General features: G+C 44.7%; 3 protein-coding genes across 5 annotated transcripts in view; 1 reads left to right on the forward strand and 2 right to left on the reverse strand.

The window, feature by feature from the left end:
* The first annotated feature begins 5127 nt into the window (after positions 1 to 5127).
* Positions 5128 to 7961, forward strand: LOC121585858 (cytochrome b-c1 complex subunit 7). 2 transcript variants are annotated; one of them, XM_041902134.2, is made up of 4 exons: positions 5128 to 5227; positions 6150 to 6218; positions 6355 to 6521; positions 7753 to 7961. In XM_041902134.2, the coding sequence occupies exons 1-4, from the start codon at positions 5209 to 5211 to the stop codon at positions 7828 to 7830; spliced, it is 333 nt and encodes a 110-aa protein (XP_041758068.1). In that variant the 5' UTR covers positions 5128 to 5208; the 3' UTR covers positions 7831 to 7961. The 2 variants fall into 2 exon arrangements, with proteins under 2 accessions (XP_041758068.1, XP_041758067.1); XM_041902133.2 differs by lacking the exon at positions 5128 to 5227 and adding an exon at positions 5311 to 5410.
* A 42-nt stretch (positions 7962 to 8003) lies between these two features.
* On the reverse strand, positions 8004 to 11250 carry LOC121585855 (leucine-rich repeat-containing protein 14B-like). 2 transcript variants are annotated; one of them, XM_041902127.2, is made up of 3 exons: positions 10781 to 11250; positions 9831 to 10483; positions 8004 to 9276 (listed from the first exon to the last, which is right to left on the reverse strand). In XM_041902127.2, the coding sequence occupies exons 1-3, from the start codon at positions 11054 to 11056 to the stop codon at positions 8601 to 8603; spliced, it is 1605 nt and encodes a 534-aa protein (XP_041758061.1). In that variant the 5' UTR covers positions 11057 to 11250; the 3' UTR covers positions 8004 to 8600. The 2 variants fall into 2 exon arrangements, with proteins under 2 accessions (XP_041758061.1, XP_041758062.1); XM_041902128.2 differs by having other exon boundaries at positions 8007 to 9276; positions 9855 to 10483.
* Positions 11251 to 12189: 939 nt separating this feature from the next.
* Positions 12190 to 16839, reverse strand: part of LOC121585299 (protein naked cuticle homolog 2-like) — a 9098-nt gene continuing 4448 nt past the window's right edge. The window contains exons 4-8 of the mRNA XM_045226413.1: positions 14363 to 14423; positions 13954 to 14036; positions 13709 to 13804; positions 13237 to 13513; positions 12190 to 13090 (exon numbers count right to left, since the gene is read on the reverse strand). Of these exons, the coding sequence (XP_045082348.1) occupies positions 12552 to 13090; positions 13237 to 13513; positions 13709 to 13804; positions 13954 to 14036; positions 14363 to 14423 (1056 nt within the window). The 3' untranslated portion in view covers positions 12190 to 12551. The remainder of the gene's footprint in view (positions 13091 to 13236; positions 13514 to 13708; positions 13805 to 13953; positions 14037 to 14362; positions 14424 to 16839) is intronic.

Consider the following 16839-nt stretch of genomic DNA (forward strand, 5'->3'; position numbering starts at 1 on the left):
TCCCATAACACAAGCACATGAGAGTTCCATAACTTCCATTTCAAATTTCCACCTTAGACCCTAGAACCCTAGAACTGAGCATGAGTAAAACCCTTCGCTTGATACTGTTATCTATAAGAAAAGTCGACATTAGAATGCAGTTGACTTTAAACCACCTCTAAGCGAATTTATCTAAAGCGCTCTAGGGCGCCTAAAGTAGTTTTCCAATGCTTTGTGGCCGTTATATCAGTTCTGGCGCGTGAATATGTTTTATGGATAAAGGGTGTCTCCATAATGACCAATCTAAATAGCCTACCTACAACTGGTAGAAAGTTGTCACGACTTACGCACATGCTGCTCTGTCTCAGTGACTCAGCTGCCTCTGCTACAGCACTCTCTCAATCAGTGCTCTCAACTCACACACCCCTCCCGCCCTCCCTCTCTCCACGATTCATTCACTCACTCAGTAACAGCCTGCTCACTGTCTGATAGTCAGCAGCAGCAGGTCACAGTGAAATGTATGTATATAATTTTTTTAAGAGAAAGGCAATGAAAATAATTCCAAACAATACAAAAATGACTTTGTAATGTTACATACCCACTAAATAAATCCCACAGATAATATAGACAATAATTCTGATCATAAAATACTCTTAAGCCCTTCATGGGGGTCATATTGAGGTCATTTTGACCATAGTCCAGCGGCTACGGGGAAATGTTTTGGACTTAGTGATAAAGCCACCAAAGTTCACACACAGCTAGGGCATGTCTAAAGTATTTTTGGCTATAGTGCCATCGCAGATTTTTCCCATTACCCACATGGGGTCATGTCCAATATGGCTGCTGAAATATAGTCTAAGAAACCCAAGATAGGTAACTGGTTGGATAAATGTCACCAGGGGTACTATGCTCCAGTCAGAGAATAAGCAGACGACAGAGACCGTGCCAAAGTTCACATATTTATTAAGGACTTGTGGTTGGACAAGGCAAAGTTGGATTTGTGTGTGGTTCGGCAACAAAAGAGAGACATTATGAGCAGGTTGCATAAAAGGTAAAGGTGATAAGGATTAATCTATTAGACCAATATATCTAAATAATTAAAATAAGGATATTACATGACATCTTAATGTTATGACTTAACAAAAATATGTGGACAATTGGTGTCACAAGTGTAGAGGAGTAGGCAGTTGCAGGTTTAGAACTACTGAATTTATTTAAGCACCATTGATCAAAGCAGAACGAAACCCAAACGCTGTTGTGCTCAAAATATATCTTAATAAACAAAAAGGCTAAAGTAAAGTACTCAGGAAATAGTAGGAGAGATTCCTCTCAGGAAAACAAGTAACATTTACAATGACCGACAAATGACAGAGGGAGTAAATATACAGTGATAGAGTGGGGATTGGAACCAGGTGTGTGTAATGATGACGAGACAAGTCCGGAGATGATAGGGGATGTAGCTCAGTTGGTAGAGCATGGCGTTGTGGGTTGTGGGTTCGATAAAATAATGTATGCGCTAACTGTAAGTCGCTCTGGATAAGAGCATCTGCTAAATGACTAAAATGTAAAATGTAATGATGAGTGAAGGGCGTTTGCCAGCATTAGGTTCGGCAGCAGCTAGAAGGCCGATGGCGAACGCCTGGGCTGAACAGGATGGGGAGCCAAAGCGAAGGCTGGTGTGACAATTGGAAACAAACTTACTCTTAACTTGGACACACACAACTGGAAAGAAACTGAGGAATGTCTTGACAGGATTTAAATATACCGAACAACAATATCAAAGCAACATGTAAAGTGTTGGTCCCATGTTTCATGCTCTGAAATAAAAGATCCCAGAAATGTTCCATACTCACAAAAGCGTATTTCTCTCAAATTTTGTGCACAAATTTGTTTCTGGTAAACTCCTCAATGCCATTGGATGAATCCCGGAACATATTCCAGTCTGTGCAAGCGAAACAGTCCTGTAGCTTCACTGATACTTCCTGTATGAGTTTTTGATTGTAAGCAGGAATCGGGAGGATAAGAGTTATGGTCAGATTTGCCAAATGGAGGGCGAGGGAGAGCTCTGTGTGGAGTAAAGGTGATTAGAGTTTTTTCGCCTCTAGTTGCACAGGTGACATGCTGATAGAAATGAGGTAAAACAGATTTCAGTTTTCCTGCATTAAAAGGTCACCGGCCACTAGGAGCGCCGCCTCTGGGTGAGCATTTTCTTGTTTGCCTATGGCCCCATACAGCTTGTTGAGTGCGGTCTTAGTGCCAGAATCGTTTTGTGGTGGTAAATAGAATGGTCTACAACATATCATGAGGCATTCTAACTCAGGAGCAGAACCTTGAGACTTCCTTAATATTAGAGATTGCGCACCAGCTGTTGTTAACAAAGAGACACACACCACCTCCCTTGATCTTCCCTGATGCCAACGTTCTGTCCTGCCGATGTATAGAAAAAACAGCTAGGTTTATATTTAGCATGTCCTTGTTCAGCCACGACTCAGAAACACAGGATATAACAGTTCCTCAGAACATTTTGATAGAATAGTCTCGAACAGAGCTCATCCAGTTTATTCTCCAGTGATTGCACGTTCGCCAATGAACGGAGGGTAGAGGCGATTGATCCACTCTCCGACGTAGTCTCGTCAGGTATCCTGCACGCCGGCCTCTATAGCGCCGTCTCCTCCTTCTTCGAGTGTCGGGATTTGGGCCTGGTCCGGGATAATCAGTCTTTCGCCTCTGACTCTTTGAAGTAGAAGTCCTCATCCAAATCGAGGTTAGTGATAGCTGTTCTGATGTCCACAAGCTCTTTTCGGTTATAGGAAACAATGGCAGAAACATTATGTACAAAAAAGATAAGATCAGCTCAAAATAGCACAATTGGTCAGGAGCCTGTAAAACGGGTGCTATTTCCTCCAGCGCCATTTTCACTAGTACAAATAGTTATGTTTTTGGGGTTATTACATATTTATTAACTTATTTCCTGATATCTTCTAAACTACCCACAATGCACTATTTCTCAATATCCTATGGAGGATCTACTCTGTGCTACTGAGTTCGTATGCTAGCTCGGTAGCTAGCTCAAGTAATTACATTCCAGACCAAGTGTAGGTGGTGGTGAGCTACAATCCACCAATCACAGGAAGTGTGATGTAAACAAGCAGCAGATGGGGCACGTACGACCATGCAGCATGCTCTTCACGGACATGTGGCTATGTTATCTTGTGTTATCTAGTGGGAACCCGTTAGCACGGCAGGCTCTGGTGCCTTCTTCCCGTTGGCTCAAAACGAAAGAAAATCATTCCTGCTTGCTCTAATTTTGTAGTACCTCGTCTGTTCTTCTTTATGATTTATCAACTTTTCAGCATGTTCTCTGTGAAGTAAGCTACGGGAGTTTTGTAACTTTTTCCAACTTGGCTTAGCTTTAGTATGGAGAAAAAAAAAAAACTAACTGTAAGTCGCTCTGGATAAGAGCGTCTGCTAAAGAAAATTACTAAAATTACTAAATGTAATAACTCGAAAAATAGACAATTGAAGTGTAACTTTGCATTAGGACTTTTGATGTGTATACTAATGCAAATCCATGTTACATGTGGTTACGTTTATGCTACCTACCCTTTAAAATGTAAAATACTGAAAATGAGAATGAAAGTATGTTCAAGAATCAGCAATGTTGAGACCCTCAATTCGTCGGGGCATGGACTCTACAAGGGGTCGAAAGTGTTCCTCAGGGATGCTGGCCCATGTTGACTCCAATTCTTGCGTTGCAGTTCTTGACACAAACCGGTGTGCCTAGCACCTACCACCATACCCCGTTCAAAGGCACTTACATTTTGTGTCTTGCCCATTCACCCTCTGAATGGCACACATACACATTCACCTGGTCAGTCTGTAATGGAAAGAGCAGGTGTTCATAATGTTTTGTATACATGGCATACTTGGGCCATTTTGTGTTCTCCAGACGCCCTCAAACATTATAAGCCATCATTGGGCTGTATGTACCAATTTATTTATGGAGATATGGCCATGTGAATCCTGTCCAATATGGCCCTATGGAGCTGGTTTGTGGTTATTTTGGAAAACTGAGTATAATCAGGGGTGTAGTGCTGTTGGAGCGACAAATCAATGTCTTGCAAGATAACTTAATTAATGATGAATTATTATTCTGCATAATAGCCTGAGTTTAATAGCATACTATAATGTTACTGTAAGACCAAAAACACCACGTAATTTCTTATGAGATTTAAGGATGATTGTGCTGAATGGTCAAGTTCTCATGATGCGGCCAAAACTAAACGCCATAGGATAAATGTGCTGTGATGGAAGCAATGCAGGTAGGCTAGTCTGTAGCTTGTTTAAGATCATCTGCTCTGAAATCCGCTCAAAGAGTATTTACTCACATCACTGAAGAGTATCTAAATGCATATTCTCATGAAACTGAGAGATCAAATGGTAATGGTTGGCATTCAGATGCAGCTTGGCCATTTTTCACCCGTAAAATGAGAATAATTATCTTTCACAATTGGCTGAAAGGTCTCATCATAAAAGTATTTTGTTAAAATGGGTTACCTGTCTCTCTGCTGGACATAATACATTCCTAGGGCATTTTACCCAAAGTGACATGTACAGGGCAGGTTTCCTGCAGTGGCGTCATTAGGCCTGGGCTTCTGGGGCTTCAGCCCCGGATGTTTTTGGTCCAGCCCCGAACCTTTTGATATGAGTGTTCATAACCACACATCACCTGCGCTATGCAGTATAAAAATAAAAAGTTTTACTGACACATTTAATATTTAAAAACAAAAACATCTATACAATATACTGCTCTAGGTAGTAGCATGCACTGCAAGTAGCTCTTGGAGTGGCGTGGTGCCTGCTGTGATTGGTCGAGATTTCACAACGCAGTGGACCGCTCACGTCCCTTGACCCCTCCCCCCACCCCTACAGCACCGGTTAGATGTCAATGTCATCACTCCCCGAGCCAACTAGGTGAAAAATCTGTCGATGTGCCCTTGAGCAAGGCACTTAACCCTAATTGCTCCTGTAAGTCACTCTGGATAAGAGCGTCTGCTAAATGACTAAAATGTAGATGTAAATCGTAGTTCGTCTCTACTATTATGTGGGGAACTTTTATTTTGAAATGTTCCGAAATTCTGTAACCCGGAAGTACTTTCTTAGTGTTGCTGACTGGCCTCTGATTAATTTGACCCACAATTCCACTCAAGCTTTCTTAGTCAGAACAATATGGCGTCGAGGGCACCAGGTAAAAATCACCTGACTTTAAGCATTTCTTTAGCCCAAATCGAGATGAAACATTGTTGAGTGAAGTGTGATGTTGATTTGTGAAAACATCAAAAGCTAATGCGGAGTGTTTGGGTGTGTTCAAATCCATGTTTTTTTTTTAAATCTATTTTGTCGTGTCCTCTACTGAGTGTCCTAGCTAACGGTAAGCTAGCAATGGCAAATCAAGCGAAGGCTCAGTGGTGTATGCCAGACTGCTAGTGACAAATTTAACGTTTAAATGTAATATATGCCAAATGCATTTTCAATTGATAGGTAAAACAGTGCTTCGGTCTGATCAACTTTCAAACGCCACGTCAGTACAGATCGATGATTATCAAACACTAAGCGTCTATTGCCTAGCTTTAGCTAACTTGGTAGTTGTAAACATATAGCTAGTTAGCTAAAATTAAAACAAAGCAAGATAAGTTGACATGCAAGCCAGCACAACTTGGCTAGCTAACAGTACCCGGTATTACTACTGACATTGATTATAATCATGTTTGATGTCCTCTATCCATACTTCCTGTACACCCCAGAGTCAGAAATATGGCCAGATCGCACAGTTCCCACATAGCTAGTACTCTGTAGGTAATAACAGCATGAAATGTCATCTACTAGCACTCTATCCAGTTATCCACCACAAATGTAATGTTTGCAGTTGGGATACTCTACTTGGTTTGCCCAAATAATACTGTCAAACCCTCCCTCCCTCAAGTCCCTAGTTCTGTAATCATCTCAATTCTAGTTCATCCACTTAAGCATCTTCTTAAATGAATGGAGAACATGATTTGGTGTCTCGTTGCTTTTGTACTGCAGTGATTGCAACTGCATTTCTAATTATGTTTTAGTCAACCAAATCTTGACTGTAAATTATCTGACTCTTCTTCTGGCCTCCCACACAGCAGCTACTGGCAGACTCCTGGTCGGCTTCCGTAAATGGTACTACAATGCCGCCGGATTCAACAAAATTGGCAAGTCTTGGGAGTATTTTCCTTTGGGGCCATCATCGAGGGTCTTCAGACAAATCATTTCACTCAATCTTAGAAACATCTATAATCTTCAGTTAGATATTTCTCTGACACTGTGTGGTGCTTGTTTTGGTTCCAGGTCTGATGCGTGATGACACGATCCATGAGGATGGCGATGTGAAAGAGGCCCTGCGGAGGCTCCCAGAGAAAGAGTACAATGACAGGATGTTCAGGCTCAAGAGAGCCCTGGACCTCTCCATGAAGCAGGCGGTTCTGCCCAAGGAACAGTGGACTCAATATGAGGAGGTATGGCAGACCTGGGCTTAAATGCCATTTGAATAATGAAATACTTTCTCTGTGTTTAATTGAGCTTGCCTGGCGTAATGGACCTATAGAATATTCTCAAAATGTTAAACCCCGCCCATCTGGCACTCCAGGCAGGCTAGAGCAAACGGTCAAAGTATTTGAGGTACAGTGCATATAGAGTACCACAGTATGAGTCATAATACCCATAAAACCTAGCGGTCAAACAGGGAAATGGTTCCAATAGTGTTTTATTTTACATTTACATTTTAGTCATTTAGCAGATGCTCTTATCCAGAGCGACTTACAGTAGTGAGTGCATACATTTTCATATGGTCCCCCGTGGGAATCGAACCCACAACTCTGGTGTTGCAAGCACCATGCTCTACCAACTGAGCTACACGAGACCATCTTTCCACCATTCATTTTTCCCAAAGGGGATTTAAAAAACACTTAAAATAAGGGCTGTGTCCCATGTAGGCTTACCCTCACGTGACGTATTGATAACTGTATAAATCTCTCTTGGACAAGGTGACTTTTATCAATATATTCACCTGTATTTACCACCCCCCAAAAAAAATGTTTTGGGGGGAATGCTAATGTGGCAATCATAAAGAACTTGCCATGATGATCTGGATAAGACTGCAAGAATCTCTGGATTAACTATCTAATGTTAGCTACATGTAATTATGAATAAATTAGCTACATTTCTTTAAATGGACAATTCTGTGAACTGTTTTAAATTGACACATTACCTGTTAGCAAAGGTGTCCGCTAGAGATGATGTGCAGGAGCTTGCAGGGATTTGTAGTCTTGCATGATGTCTACCCTGTTTGTCCGCTAGGTTTTATGGTTATGACACCTCCACTGTTGGCCTCTATGGTCTCACATACAAGAGTTTGTGTACAGGAAGGGCTTTGAGATGTCACTGGGGAAATGGAAGATATGTCAGAAGTTTCACAGCAGTCGATGTTATGGTGTAACAATGTGATGAATGACCAAAATCTAGCCTATCAGAGGTTAAGGTGATATTGTTACCATATTGATCGTGCTACACTAATTGAATAAACAGGTTGGATTGAAATTGACCAATCGTTGAGGAGTTGGGAGATGCCTATTAAGCTGTTTAATGTCCACCAGATGTGGTTTGTATACTAAAAACCACATCTGGTAGAGGTGGTGGGAGAAAATTGACAGAACTAATCTTGTTTTTGTGTTTGACCTTTCTCCGTAGGACGTACATTACCTGGAGCCTTACCTGGAGGAGGTCATCCGTGAGAGGAAAGAGGTTGAGGAGTGGTCTAAGAAATGAGATGGCTCTGGAGGGCTGATGTTCCTTCTCTTTGGTCTGGTGCATGGTTGTCCTCTGTTGTAATATTTAAAATAAAGTGTACCCTGTGGGAAGACTGTGTGCTTATTAAAAATGTTAATTTTCACAAAAGATGTGAGTGGAGGCTTTTTCTTTTTTAAAGCTAACCAGGATTTGATCCCCACAGAAATAGTTTTATTTACGGTAAAGTCAGTTTAATCCCACATTTTATAGCACTTTTGTAAAAACAAACTTTCACTCCATTCTGGTCACATACAAATGTCATAATATACATGAAGATACAAGAAACATCTAAATTGAAATATATACAGTACATGTAAATACACGTTCAGTATACAAGTAGTACTATTCTCAAAACTAAGCACTCAAATAATGCTTTACTATGATTGCCACTCATATGATTGGAAGACCAAAAGGACAATTCAATCTATACTATAATCTAGCGCCAATTGCATGTCAACAAATCCTCTGATAATGGGGCAATACATTTGTCAAATATCTGTTACAAGTACAGATGAATTGGTACATATGGATATAAAACAACGTTGCTCAAGGTCTTCAGTCATCCCAATTGTCTAAAGTTGTCTCTTTGTCTCCTTCCCTTTATTTGCACTGCTTTCTTAGACTTCTTTGGCTCAGTGGAAATGAAGTGTGGGAAGCCACTATAGACGATTGAGATGAACCCCTTGTATTGCACAAACCCTTGCTCTATCAACCCTCTATTACCCTCCCTCTGCTATTCTACCTGCACTTTAATCAACCTCTTTGTTGGATCTCCTGTTGTCCAGGGCCGTAATTGTATCAATAAAGTTTCCAATGACGCTATTGAAGGATTTCACCATGGACACCCCCAGCTCGTTACTGGTCTCGTTGATATCCGCGTCATAAGCGCCCAACAGGGGGGTAACCACCTCCACGTTCCCCCTCCCCGCCCCCTGAAGGATCCCCATCAGTTGACCCCTGACGTCCTGGAACATCTCCCTGTCGTACTGCAGCAGCACCGTCTCATCCAGGGGGTAGGTGACGTCCTCGGGGTAGCAGTCCCGGGGCACTGGCAGCTCCACGTACCTCAGGGCTGAGAACCCGGCGGCCAGCATGGAGAAGAGGCGGCGCAGGGCCGTGGCGCTCAGAGGGTTGCCCAGTATCTTCAGCTCCTCCAGGCCGCGACAGGGAGCCAGGGCCTGGGTCAGGATGTCCATGTGTTCGTCTTCCAGGTCACAGTCCTCCAGGGTGAGGCTGTGGAGGGTGGCGGCGCAGCGCTGGAGGAGCTTGATGAAGGTGGTGGGGAAGAGGCCGCACACGTCGTGACCACTTATGTCCAGACTGACCAGGTTCTCGCTGTGCAGGCTGTTGGCCAGGTAGGCCATGTCTGTTCGGTTCAGGTTACAGTTGGCCAGCTCTAGGCTTTGCAGTGGGGTGGTCAGGGGGCTGTGGACAAGGCCAGAGGGTCACAAATATATTGCAGTAAATGTTAACTATTTTGCAACGTTATCAATTGTTTGTAAGTGTGTGTGTGCTCCTCATTTCATGCATGCTTGACAAAAAAGCAAAGGCACTATGAAAGCTTTACGATGCATGCCTAATTAATGGACAGTGCAGGTGTCTGCTTGTTGTTTTGGGTCACGGCTTCAGTGATATTTCAATGTCAGCCGTAATTGACACCCTATTCCCTTTAAAGTGCACTACTTTGGACCAGGGCCCATAGGCCTCTGGTCAAACGTAGTATACTATATAGGGAAAAGGTTGCCATTTGGGAAGAAGACAGCTGTTAAGTGTCCATTGGTTTCTGGCCGACCTGCAGATTTAGCAGCAGTCAGCTGTCTACATTCTCCCCCACAGCCAAGCAAAAAAAACAAAATGCCACTGAGTGCAAACTGAATAGTGCAAACTGCAGCCCCCATGCTATGATATTACACAGTGGGAATGCATCAGCTTGAATAGACATCCCCAGAGCTATATATACAGTAGACATCAATACCTACACACACACACACAGAGGTGAGCACCTTAGTAGTCTTCGCAGGTGTCCGGTGAGGGTGGAGAAGCCCATGTAGAGCTCTGTCAGTTCAGTCAGCCGGCTCAGCAGATCCCCAATGGTGGCCAGCAGGTCATCCTCATCCGAGCCCAGCCTTCGCACATCCATCGCCCCCGCAGGCAGCGTCAGGGACTGCAGCTGGGGAAACTCCATCCGGGACAATAGCAACTCCAGGTGCGGGGCCTCCAGGTGAACATTATGGACCACCTCGAGTCTCCTCATGGCCTCCGGTTGGGCCACACGCAGCACGTAGAACAGCTGTTTGAGGGCTAGAGAGTCGGCTCGGAACCCGACGAAGCGCAGCTTCAAGGGGCATTGACGCAGGAGCAGGAAGGCCTGGGCCACCACCTCGTAGTTCCGCCCGGTGACGAAGCCGTTCAGGCGCACATCCACCTCGGTCTCGAGGGCGGAGGGTGCAGTGTCACCCGCCTGGATGGCCACCATGACCTCGTAGCATATGCGGGTGAGGAGCTGGGTGCGGGCCCAGCGGCCCAGGGTGGATCCACAGGCACAGGTATGGTGCTCTGTGTCCTTCAGCCCAGTCAGGTCCACCACACGGAGGGTCTTGGCATAGGTCTCTGGGGGCCGCAGCACATAGGACTGGAGATGGAACAGATGGAGAGAGATAGAACATAGAATCTAGCTGTTTATTGCCATCAAATGGGAATTTGTCTTACAAATCAAAGGCCCTTAAATGATGTAAGCTCACATTTTTTACGTTTATTGCCCCAGTGGCAACTCAAGTAACTACAAACACATTCAGACTTGAAGCAAAACGAAAAACTTGTCACATTGGCCAAGACTCAGTGCATCAGTTCACAAGTAGCACTTTTGACCAGTGAAAATTACAGATTGCACCTTTAAAGAAAATAACACCAGAACACACAATAAGCCTACCTTCAGGCCCATCAGCAGAGCTTCCAGGCACAGCCGGCAGGTGCAGGAGGTCAGGTCCTCCTGGCAGTCCACCGTCTTTCCCAGGAGCCTTTGCAGGTTAAGCTCATGCAGGGGCCAGGTTTGGACGAGGTCGTGGAGGAGGAGGGCCTTCTCGTGCATGTAGCAGGCCTTGAAGAGGAGTGGGTAGAGGTTGAACGACACACAGCTGAGATTCTCCCTGGCGCTCGGCCCACTCTGGGCGAACCCTTCGGCAGCGAGGAACCTGAGACTTTTCATGGCTCTCTTCTATGTTCTGTGTTCTACCTCTCCTGTCCTCGAAGTCTGGGTCTTGAAGTGTTAGGATCAACCAATCATCCCTTGTGACTGGATGTGTTTGTGATGTTGCTCTCTCCCTGAGTGTCTCTCTGTGTGTTGATTCTTTGTCTCTGCCAGTACTGTATATCTGTCTGGACCTTGTTTGCTGTGGTATCTATCGTGTTGCGAAAGAGAGGCTTGGGGCACGTGGTAGGTGAGTGAGAGGGCTATTTTTAGAAACAGCTGTCTCATTCCCTTCACCTCGCGAACAGGGAATCTATTTGCAACCTACACCAAGGTGCTGAGCAGCAACAACCTTTTCCTAGCCTACTGCTTACAAAATGAGGCCCAACCTCCCTCCATACCGCCAACATTGAAATGACCTGTCTATGCAAGCAAGCTATATATAAACACCAGTGACAACAATAACAGCAAAGCAATGTAAACAAACATAGCACGGACATGTACAGTACTGCTGTACCTACACAGGATAACATTGGCAACATGCCCACAATGAAATGATAGATTCACTGAAGGCTTAGCTGTTTATCAAGACCAACGCAATGGCGGATCAGATGTCATAGCGTAACTTGACCGGTTACGAAAACATTATCCATTTGAGTACACTGGAACCTCCAGAGTGTTCTAAATACATTGATAAAAAGTCTTAGAGCCTTAGCATGTAATGTTTTGCTTTGGCCATGAGAGAGAAACACATTTGACATTGGACAACTTCCACATGCTGTAAACACAGTGTGTATCGCTTTATTGTGTCTTACAAAGTATTATTTTAAAACATTTTTCATCTTGCCAAATTTGAAAACATCAGCATTCATTAGAGCGTGTGTATAAAAAACTACAATGAACACAAGCAAAGTTTATCATGCTTTCATACATCAAAATACAGACAATACATAACCTACTGCATAAACTCTAATACAGGGATGTAACTGTTTAAATCTTTGCCTTAATAAAAGTATTCATTTATTATATTAAATGTAAGTGGTAATCACTGGAGGTTGGTGGCACCTTAATTGGGGAGGACGGGCTCGTGGTAATGGCTGGAGCGGAATAGGTGGAATGGTATCAAATACATCCAACACATGGTTTCCAGGTGTTTGATGCCATTCCATTTGCGCTGTTCCGGCCATTATTATGAGTCGTCCTCCCCTCAGCAGCCTCCACTATAGAAACCTGAGAAGAAACATCAGTCTAGAAGGCTTCCAAAGGTGATTAGCATATTTAACACGGCACATTCAACATGAAACTCAGTCATCTATACAAGGCATAACAATTCATTTTTGTACGGAGTTGCTATTACTCGTTAGAATGGAGAGTGGTGGTGTCCCACAGCCCTATACTATATCTAAGGCCCACCTGACCTGACCAGGAATGGCTCAGGGCCCTAGCTATAGGCTAAACCACAGGGAGGTGTGTCTCTCAGTCTCTGTATCCCTGAGTGGAGTGCAGACTGCAGTCATGCCGGGGGGTGGTAGTGGTGGTGATGGTGGTAGTGGTGGTGATGGTGGTGGTGGTGGTGGTGCTCATGCCTCTGAGCCAGTGGGACCAAGCCCCCAGACGAGGCAGGCAGGCTGGGCAGCATCTCCCTCTCTCCCCCTGGCTGAACTTGAGAACCAGGCTGGTGTAGGTGGTGGAGGGTTCTGGAGAGGGACACAGCCTCTCTGGCCCTGGAGCGAAGCCTCTTGCTGTGGCTGTGCTGTAAGGGGAGTTGGGGCTGGGAGTGTGGTTGGGAGGGGTGGCACCACATGGAGGGGTGGTGGCCATGAGGCTTGCTTGATTTACCCCCACTTCCTCCTCCCCCTCCCCCTCCTCCTCCTCCTCCTCCTCCTCCTCCTCCTCTGTCTCCCCCCACTGCCTTGACATGGCCCCTGAGAGACCTGATGAAGGAGAGGCCCCTGCCTCTGGACTCAGTTGCACCGCAGTTCTCCCCTACCAACACTGAGCGGTGCTGCTGGTCTGTGCGTGCATCCAGTCTGGGCTCCTGAGAGGGGGCGTCTGCAGAGGATGGACAACAAACATCATGTTATGCTGCCGTTTCTCTTTGTTGAATGTCATTCATCTTTGGTGTATTTTCAGTAAAAACATGTTGACTTTAATGATCTGTGCCTCAAAAGTGCTGAAAATGGTAATTGTGTACCTACCTGCATCGTCAAACCTGGAGGAATAGTTCTCTATCCCAGCTAGGTCTAAGTAGTGGTTCCTGCGTTCTGTGTTTTCATCCACACAGTGAAAAGTCCTCTCTGGGCTCCTAGCCTCCTCCTGTTGGACCTCCATTCTGTCCCCTGTTCTGGATCCCCGGCCGGAGCTGCTGGAAGGGCCCACCACCAGTTTGACTTTTAGCGCTGTGCTGCTACAGGACGGCTGCTTGGCCGACGCTTCAACCACCTCGTAGATGGACTGCATGAGACTGCACATATCCTGTAACACACACACACATCATTGTTCACCCAGTCACATACACGCACACACACATGCACATCATCATACGCACACACACACACACACACACACACACACACACACCATTAGCAGGGCAGCAGAGTTATCTTAATCTAAAGAGAAAACGTATATTGCGCAAGAGTTCCTTGTTGTAGGCGTGTGGAGCTGCCGTACCTGCTTGGTGACTTTACCGCTGTTGTCAAAGTGATACAGTGTGAAAACCCACTCTTGCCGAGTGTCATCCTCCAACACCACGTTGCACTCTGTGTCCTGTAACCATGAACAAACACAACGGATGAACAAACACAACTGTACCATATTATGCTCATCAAACAAACCCTTGCTTTACTGTATATAGCAGTAATAAACTACTATGTTATCTACATAGATTCTATATAGATTCTCCTTTTGAAGCTCACATCAACATGGCTGTTTCTCTTCCTGGGCTGTCTGAATGGAACATGGATGTAGCTCTCCCTGTCCTTCTCTGGTGGCAGTACCACTGTAAAACACACACAGTACATTCTCATTAGCCTTGGGCTGGGAAAGCTTGTGTCTACTCAATCTATTACACTAATTGAATGGGTATTTTCTGTTTACAGACAACAATGCCCACATACTATCCCAGGTTTCAGGCATTTGCGTGCAAATATACAACAAACTTCCTTTTTCCCAGACAACCAAGGGGTATGCTTAGTTAAGATATGAATCATACCGAATCAAACAGATGAATCCTTGAGTATGCTGTTAAGTTTATGATGCTTGCTAGATTTGGATCAGTGCAACAGTAACGCGATCAGATCCACTGAGCCGTCTTTCTCTACTCACCCTGTAGGGGGCACTTATGGTTCAAGACCTGCTCATCCTTCACTTCCCTTCTGCACAACTCCTGGAAAACGAAGGAGGGGAGGGATGCACCAAGTGAGAATTAGGAGAGAAGAAGTCACAGAAGAGGAGGAGGAATAGAGAGAGGGAGAAGGAAGCAATAAATGACTCAGAGATGTGAGAGCAGGAAACCTTTGATCATCTGGGGGCCTATTGTTTGTCATCATCTGGGTAAATAATACTGTGAGAACCAGCATCCCAGCTAATGCTTTCAAGGTCACCTCAACGTCCGATAAATTCCATAAAGCGATATGTATGTATAATGTGTTCTATCACTAATCAGATGTAATGCAGACACAGCACATCCGCCTCTATATACACACATGCACACATGCGCGCGCACACACACACACTAATTAGATATACAAGTAACTAGCACAGGACCAATAGTAATTAATTTCCCCTTTGGGATGAAAGCTGAGCCTCTAATCTGACCCCTGATCTCCTCCGCTCACTGGGACAGAGGGGTTCTACAGTTGATGTACTGAGGGTCAGTGGAGAACCCCGGAACATTGTCACATGGGACTGAATGGGGAACAGAAGGTCAAGACGTCACCACCCTGAACACAGGAGCCACAGACAGATGACTGACCTTCTCTCCCAATGGGCACACACTGGTTGAATCAACGTTGTTTCCACGTCATTTCAACTAAATTACACTGAACCAACGTGGAATAGACGTTGAATTGACGTCTGTGCCCAGTGGGCTGTCTGTCTCGTTTCTAAACTGGCCTTACTGAGAGATATAATCTGCCAGGGTCTATTTTCCTAAAATTTGAAGAGCTACTTCTGATATCAGAGTCCAAAAATGGCTGATATTTGCTCAAATCTACCTCAGAATCAAATGTAAATATCCAGAAGAAGCAGAAGACAACTTTCTATTATATTCTAGGTATTTTATTCTATATTATTTTATTCTATTCTATTCTAGTAAAACACAGAGAGGGAATAAAGCACGGGAGAAAGGTAGAACCTATCAGGGTGAATTTACTGTAAGAGCAGGCAGGCAGTCATGCCCCGGCCATGCCAGCTTTGACATCACTCTATCCAGTAAAAGTAGATCCATTAAGTCACTCTTGGTAATAAAGTAATATCACCCACCGAGTTCCCATATATGAGTAGAACTGAGCGTCTCATATGGAAACAATAACACATGGTAAATGTACAGACTATGTTCAAGAACCTGCTGAGACTACAAGCTATTTATAATGCCTATGTGCTTAAAAAGGCTCAAGATGGATATTAACTTCAATTCAATCCACTGGGTACTTCTTGCTTGGCGAGTACCCACACTTTGAAACTAGGTGTTCCCTTGAACGGTGCTGAGCATATTACATGTGTTATCAAGACCTATCAAGATCTGAGCCTATGATATCCAACCCTCTGTTGCAACAAGTCAGAAACCCTTCAGAAAATGACAGTGAAAGCACCAAAACATTGTATCTGTGCGTCTGACTCTCTCCACCACAGACAGTCCCAGTAGCACACAGTTGTCCACGGCAACAGAGTAACAAAGAGCCTGTGGAGTATGAGAGGACGATGCTGACAGATAATCCTGACTGCTGATGGCTTCACCCAGTGTCCCAGCCAAACTCTGCCTGCTACGGGCCCTTTTATCTGGGGTAGGGTTACCGACCGAGAGGGGAGGGGAGGGGAGGTAACCCTACCCCAGATGAACTGGGTGTCACCAATTTTTGCATCCTGTCCCGTAGCCCCCCTCTCTCCCACTCCCCTTAGTTAGAGTCAAACGCAGAGCCCTGGGAAGAGAACAGTGCAGGGCTTTGTTTGAACAAACTCTCTTCCTGTCAACCAATACCTGGATAGGTGGTTGATCATCTCTCTTCCTGTCAACCGATACCTGAATAGGTGGTTGATCGTATGGGGGTGGTGCTGCATGGGGAAGGATGGTTGCTTCATTGCAGGAGTTTATGTGAATCGGCTTCTTTATACATAATAGGAAGATAAGTCACTGGAAGTTGGTATACAAGTTGATATAGAAGTATTGGAAGTTGATATACAACAAAATGTAAAAGGGTTAGGGGTTGATTTCAGACTCAGGCACAGAATAACCATTAAGAAGTGCTCATTTTCAGAGGCCTGGCCTTGCTCACAGAAACCAGATGTGAGAGATTTCTGGAGGAGGGGAACTGAGGGAGGGATTTGGATGTTGAGCTGTAGTTGGGTGAGGAAATACTGGAGCCAGAGTCTGTACGGGTGGTTTGGCTGCTGAAACGTAGAGCTCATTTCACAGGAAGAAAATGCCTCTCTAGCTAGCTATAGAACCGGGCCTCTCTCCAACTGGCCAATCAGATCTGCTGGCCTTCAGGGCGCAAAGCATTGGGAAATTTCAGATCATTGTGGGTAGAGATGTCCAAGTGTTCTCACCACCCAATGACATGATGAACCATGGTTTCTTTTTC

Source organism: Coregonus clupeaformis, chromosome 17 (genome assembly GCF_020615455.1).
Source record: "Coregonus clupeaformis isolate EN_2021a chromosome 17, ASM2061545v1, whole genome shotgun sequence".
NCBI classification, from domain to species: domain Eukaryota; kingdom Metazoa; phylum Chordata; class Actinopteri; order Salmoniformes; family Salmonidae; genus Coregonus; species Coregonus clupeaformis.

Excerpts from the sequence above, each read along its gene's own strand:
- LOC121585858 (XM_041902133.2), top strand. The coding sequence starts at position 5,326 with ATGCGGAGTGTTTGGGTGTGTTCAAATCCATGTTTTTTTTTTAAATCT. Across the intron at positions 5,411-6,149 it reads ACTGAGTGTCCTAGCTAACG|CAGCTACTGGCAGACTCCTG; the intron begins GTAAGCTAGCAA and ends CCTCCCACACAG. Across the intron at positions 6,522-7,752 it reads AGTGGACTCAATATGAGGAG|GACGTACATTACCTGGAGCC; the intron begins GTATGGCAGACC and ends CTTTCTCCGTAG.
- LOC121585855 (XM_041902127.2), bottom strand. The coding sequence starts at position 11,056 with ATGAAAAGTCTCAGGTTCCTCGCTGCCGAAGGGTTCGCCCAGAGTGGG. Across the intron at positions 10,484-10,780 it reads CTCTGCTGATGGGCCTGAAG|TCCTATGTGCTGCGGCCCCC; the intron begins GTAGGCTTATTG and ends TTCCATCTCCAG. Across the intron at positions 9,277-9,830 it reads TCACCTCTGTGTGTGTGTGT|CCCCCTGACCACCCCACTGC; the intron begins GTAGGTATTGAT and ends CCTTGTCCACAG.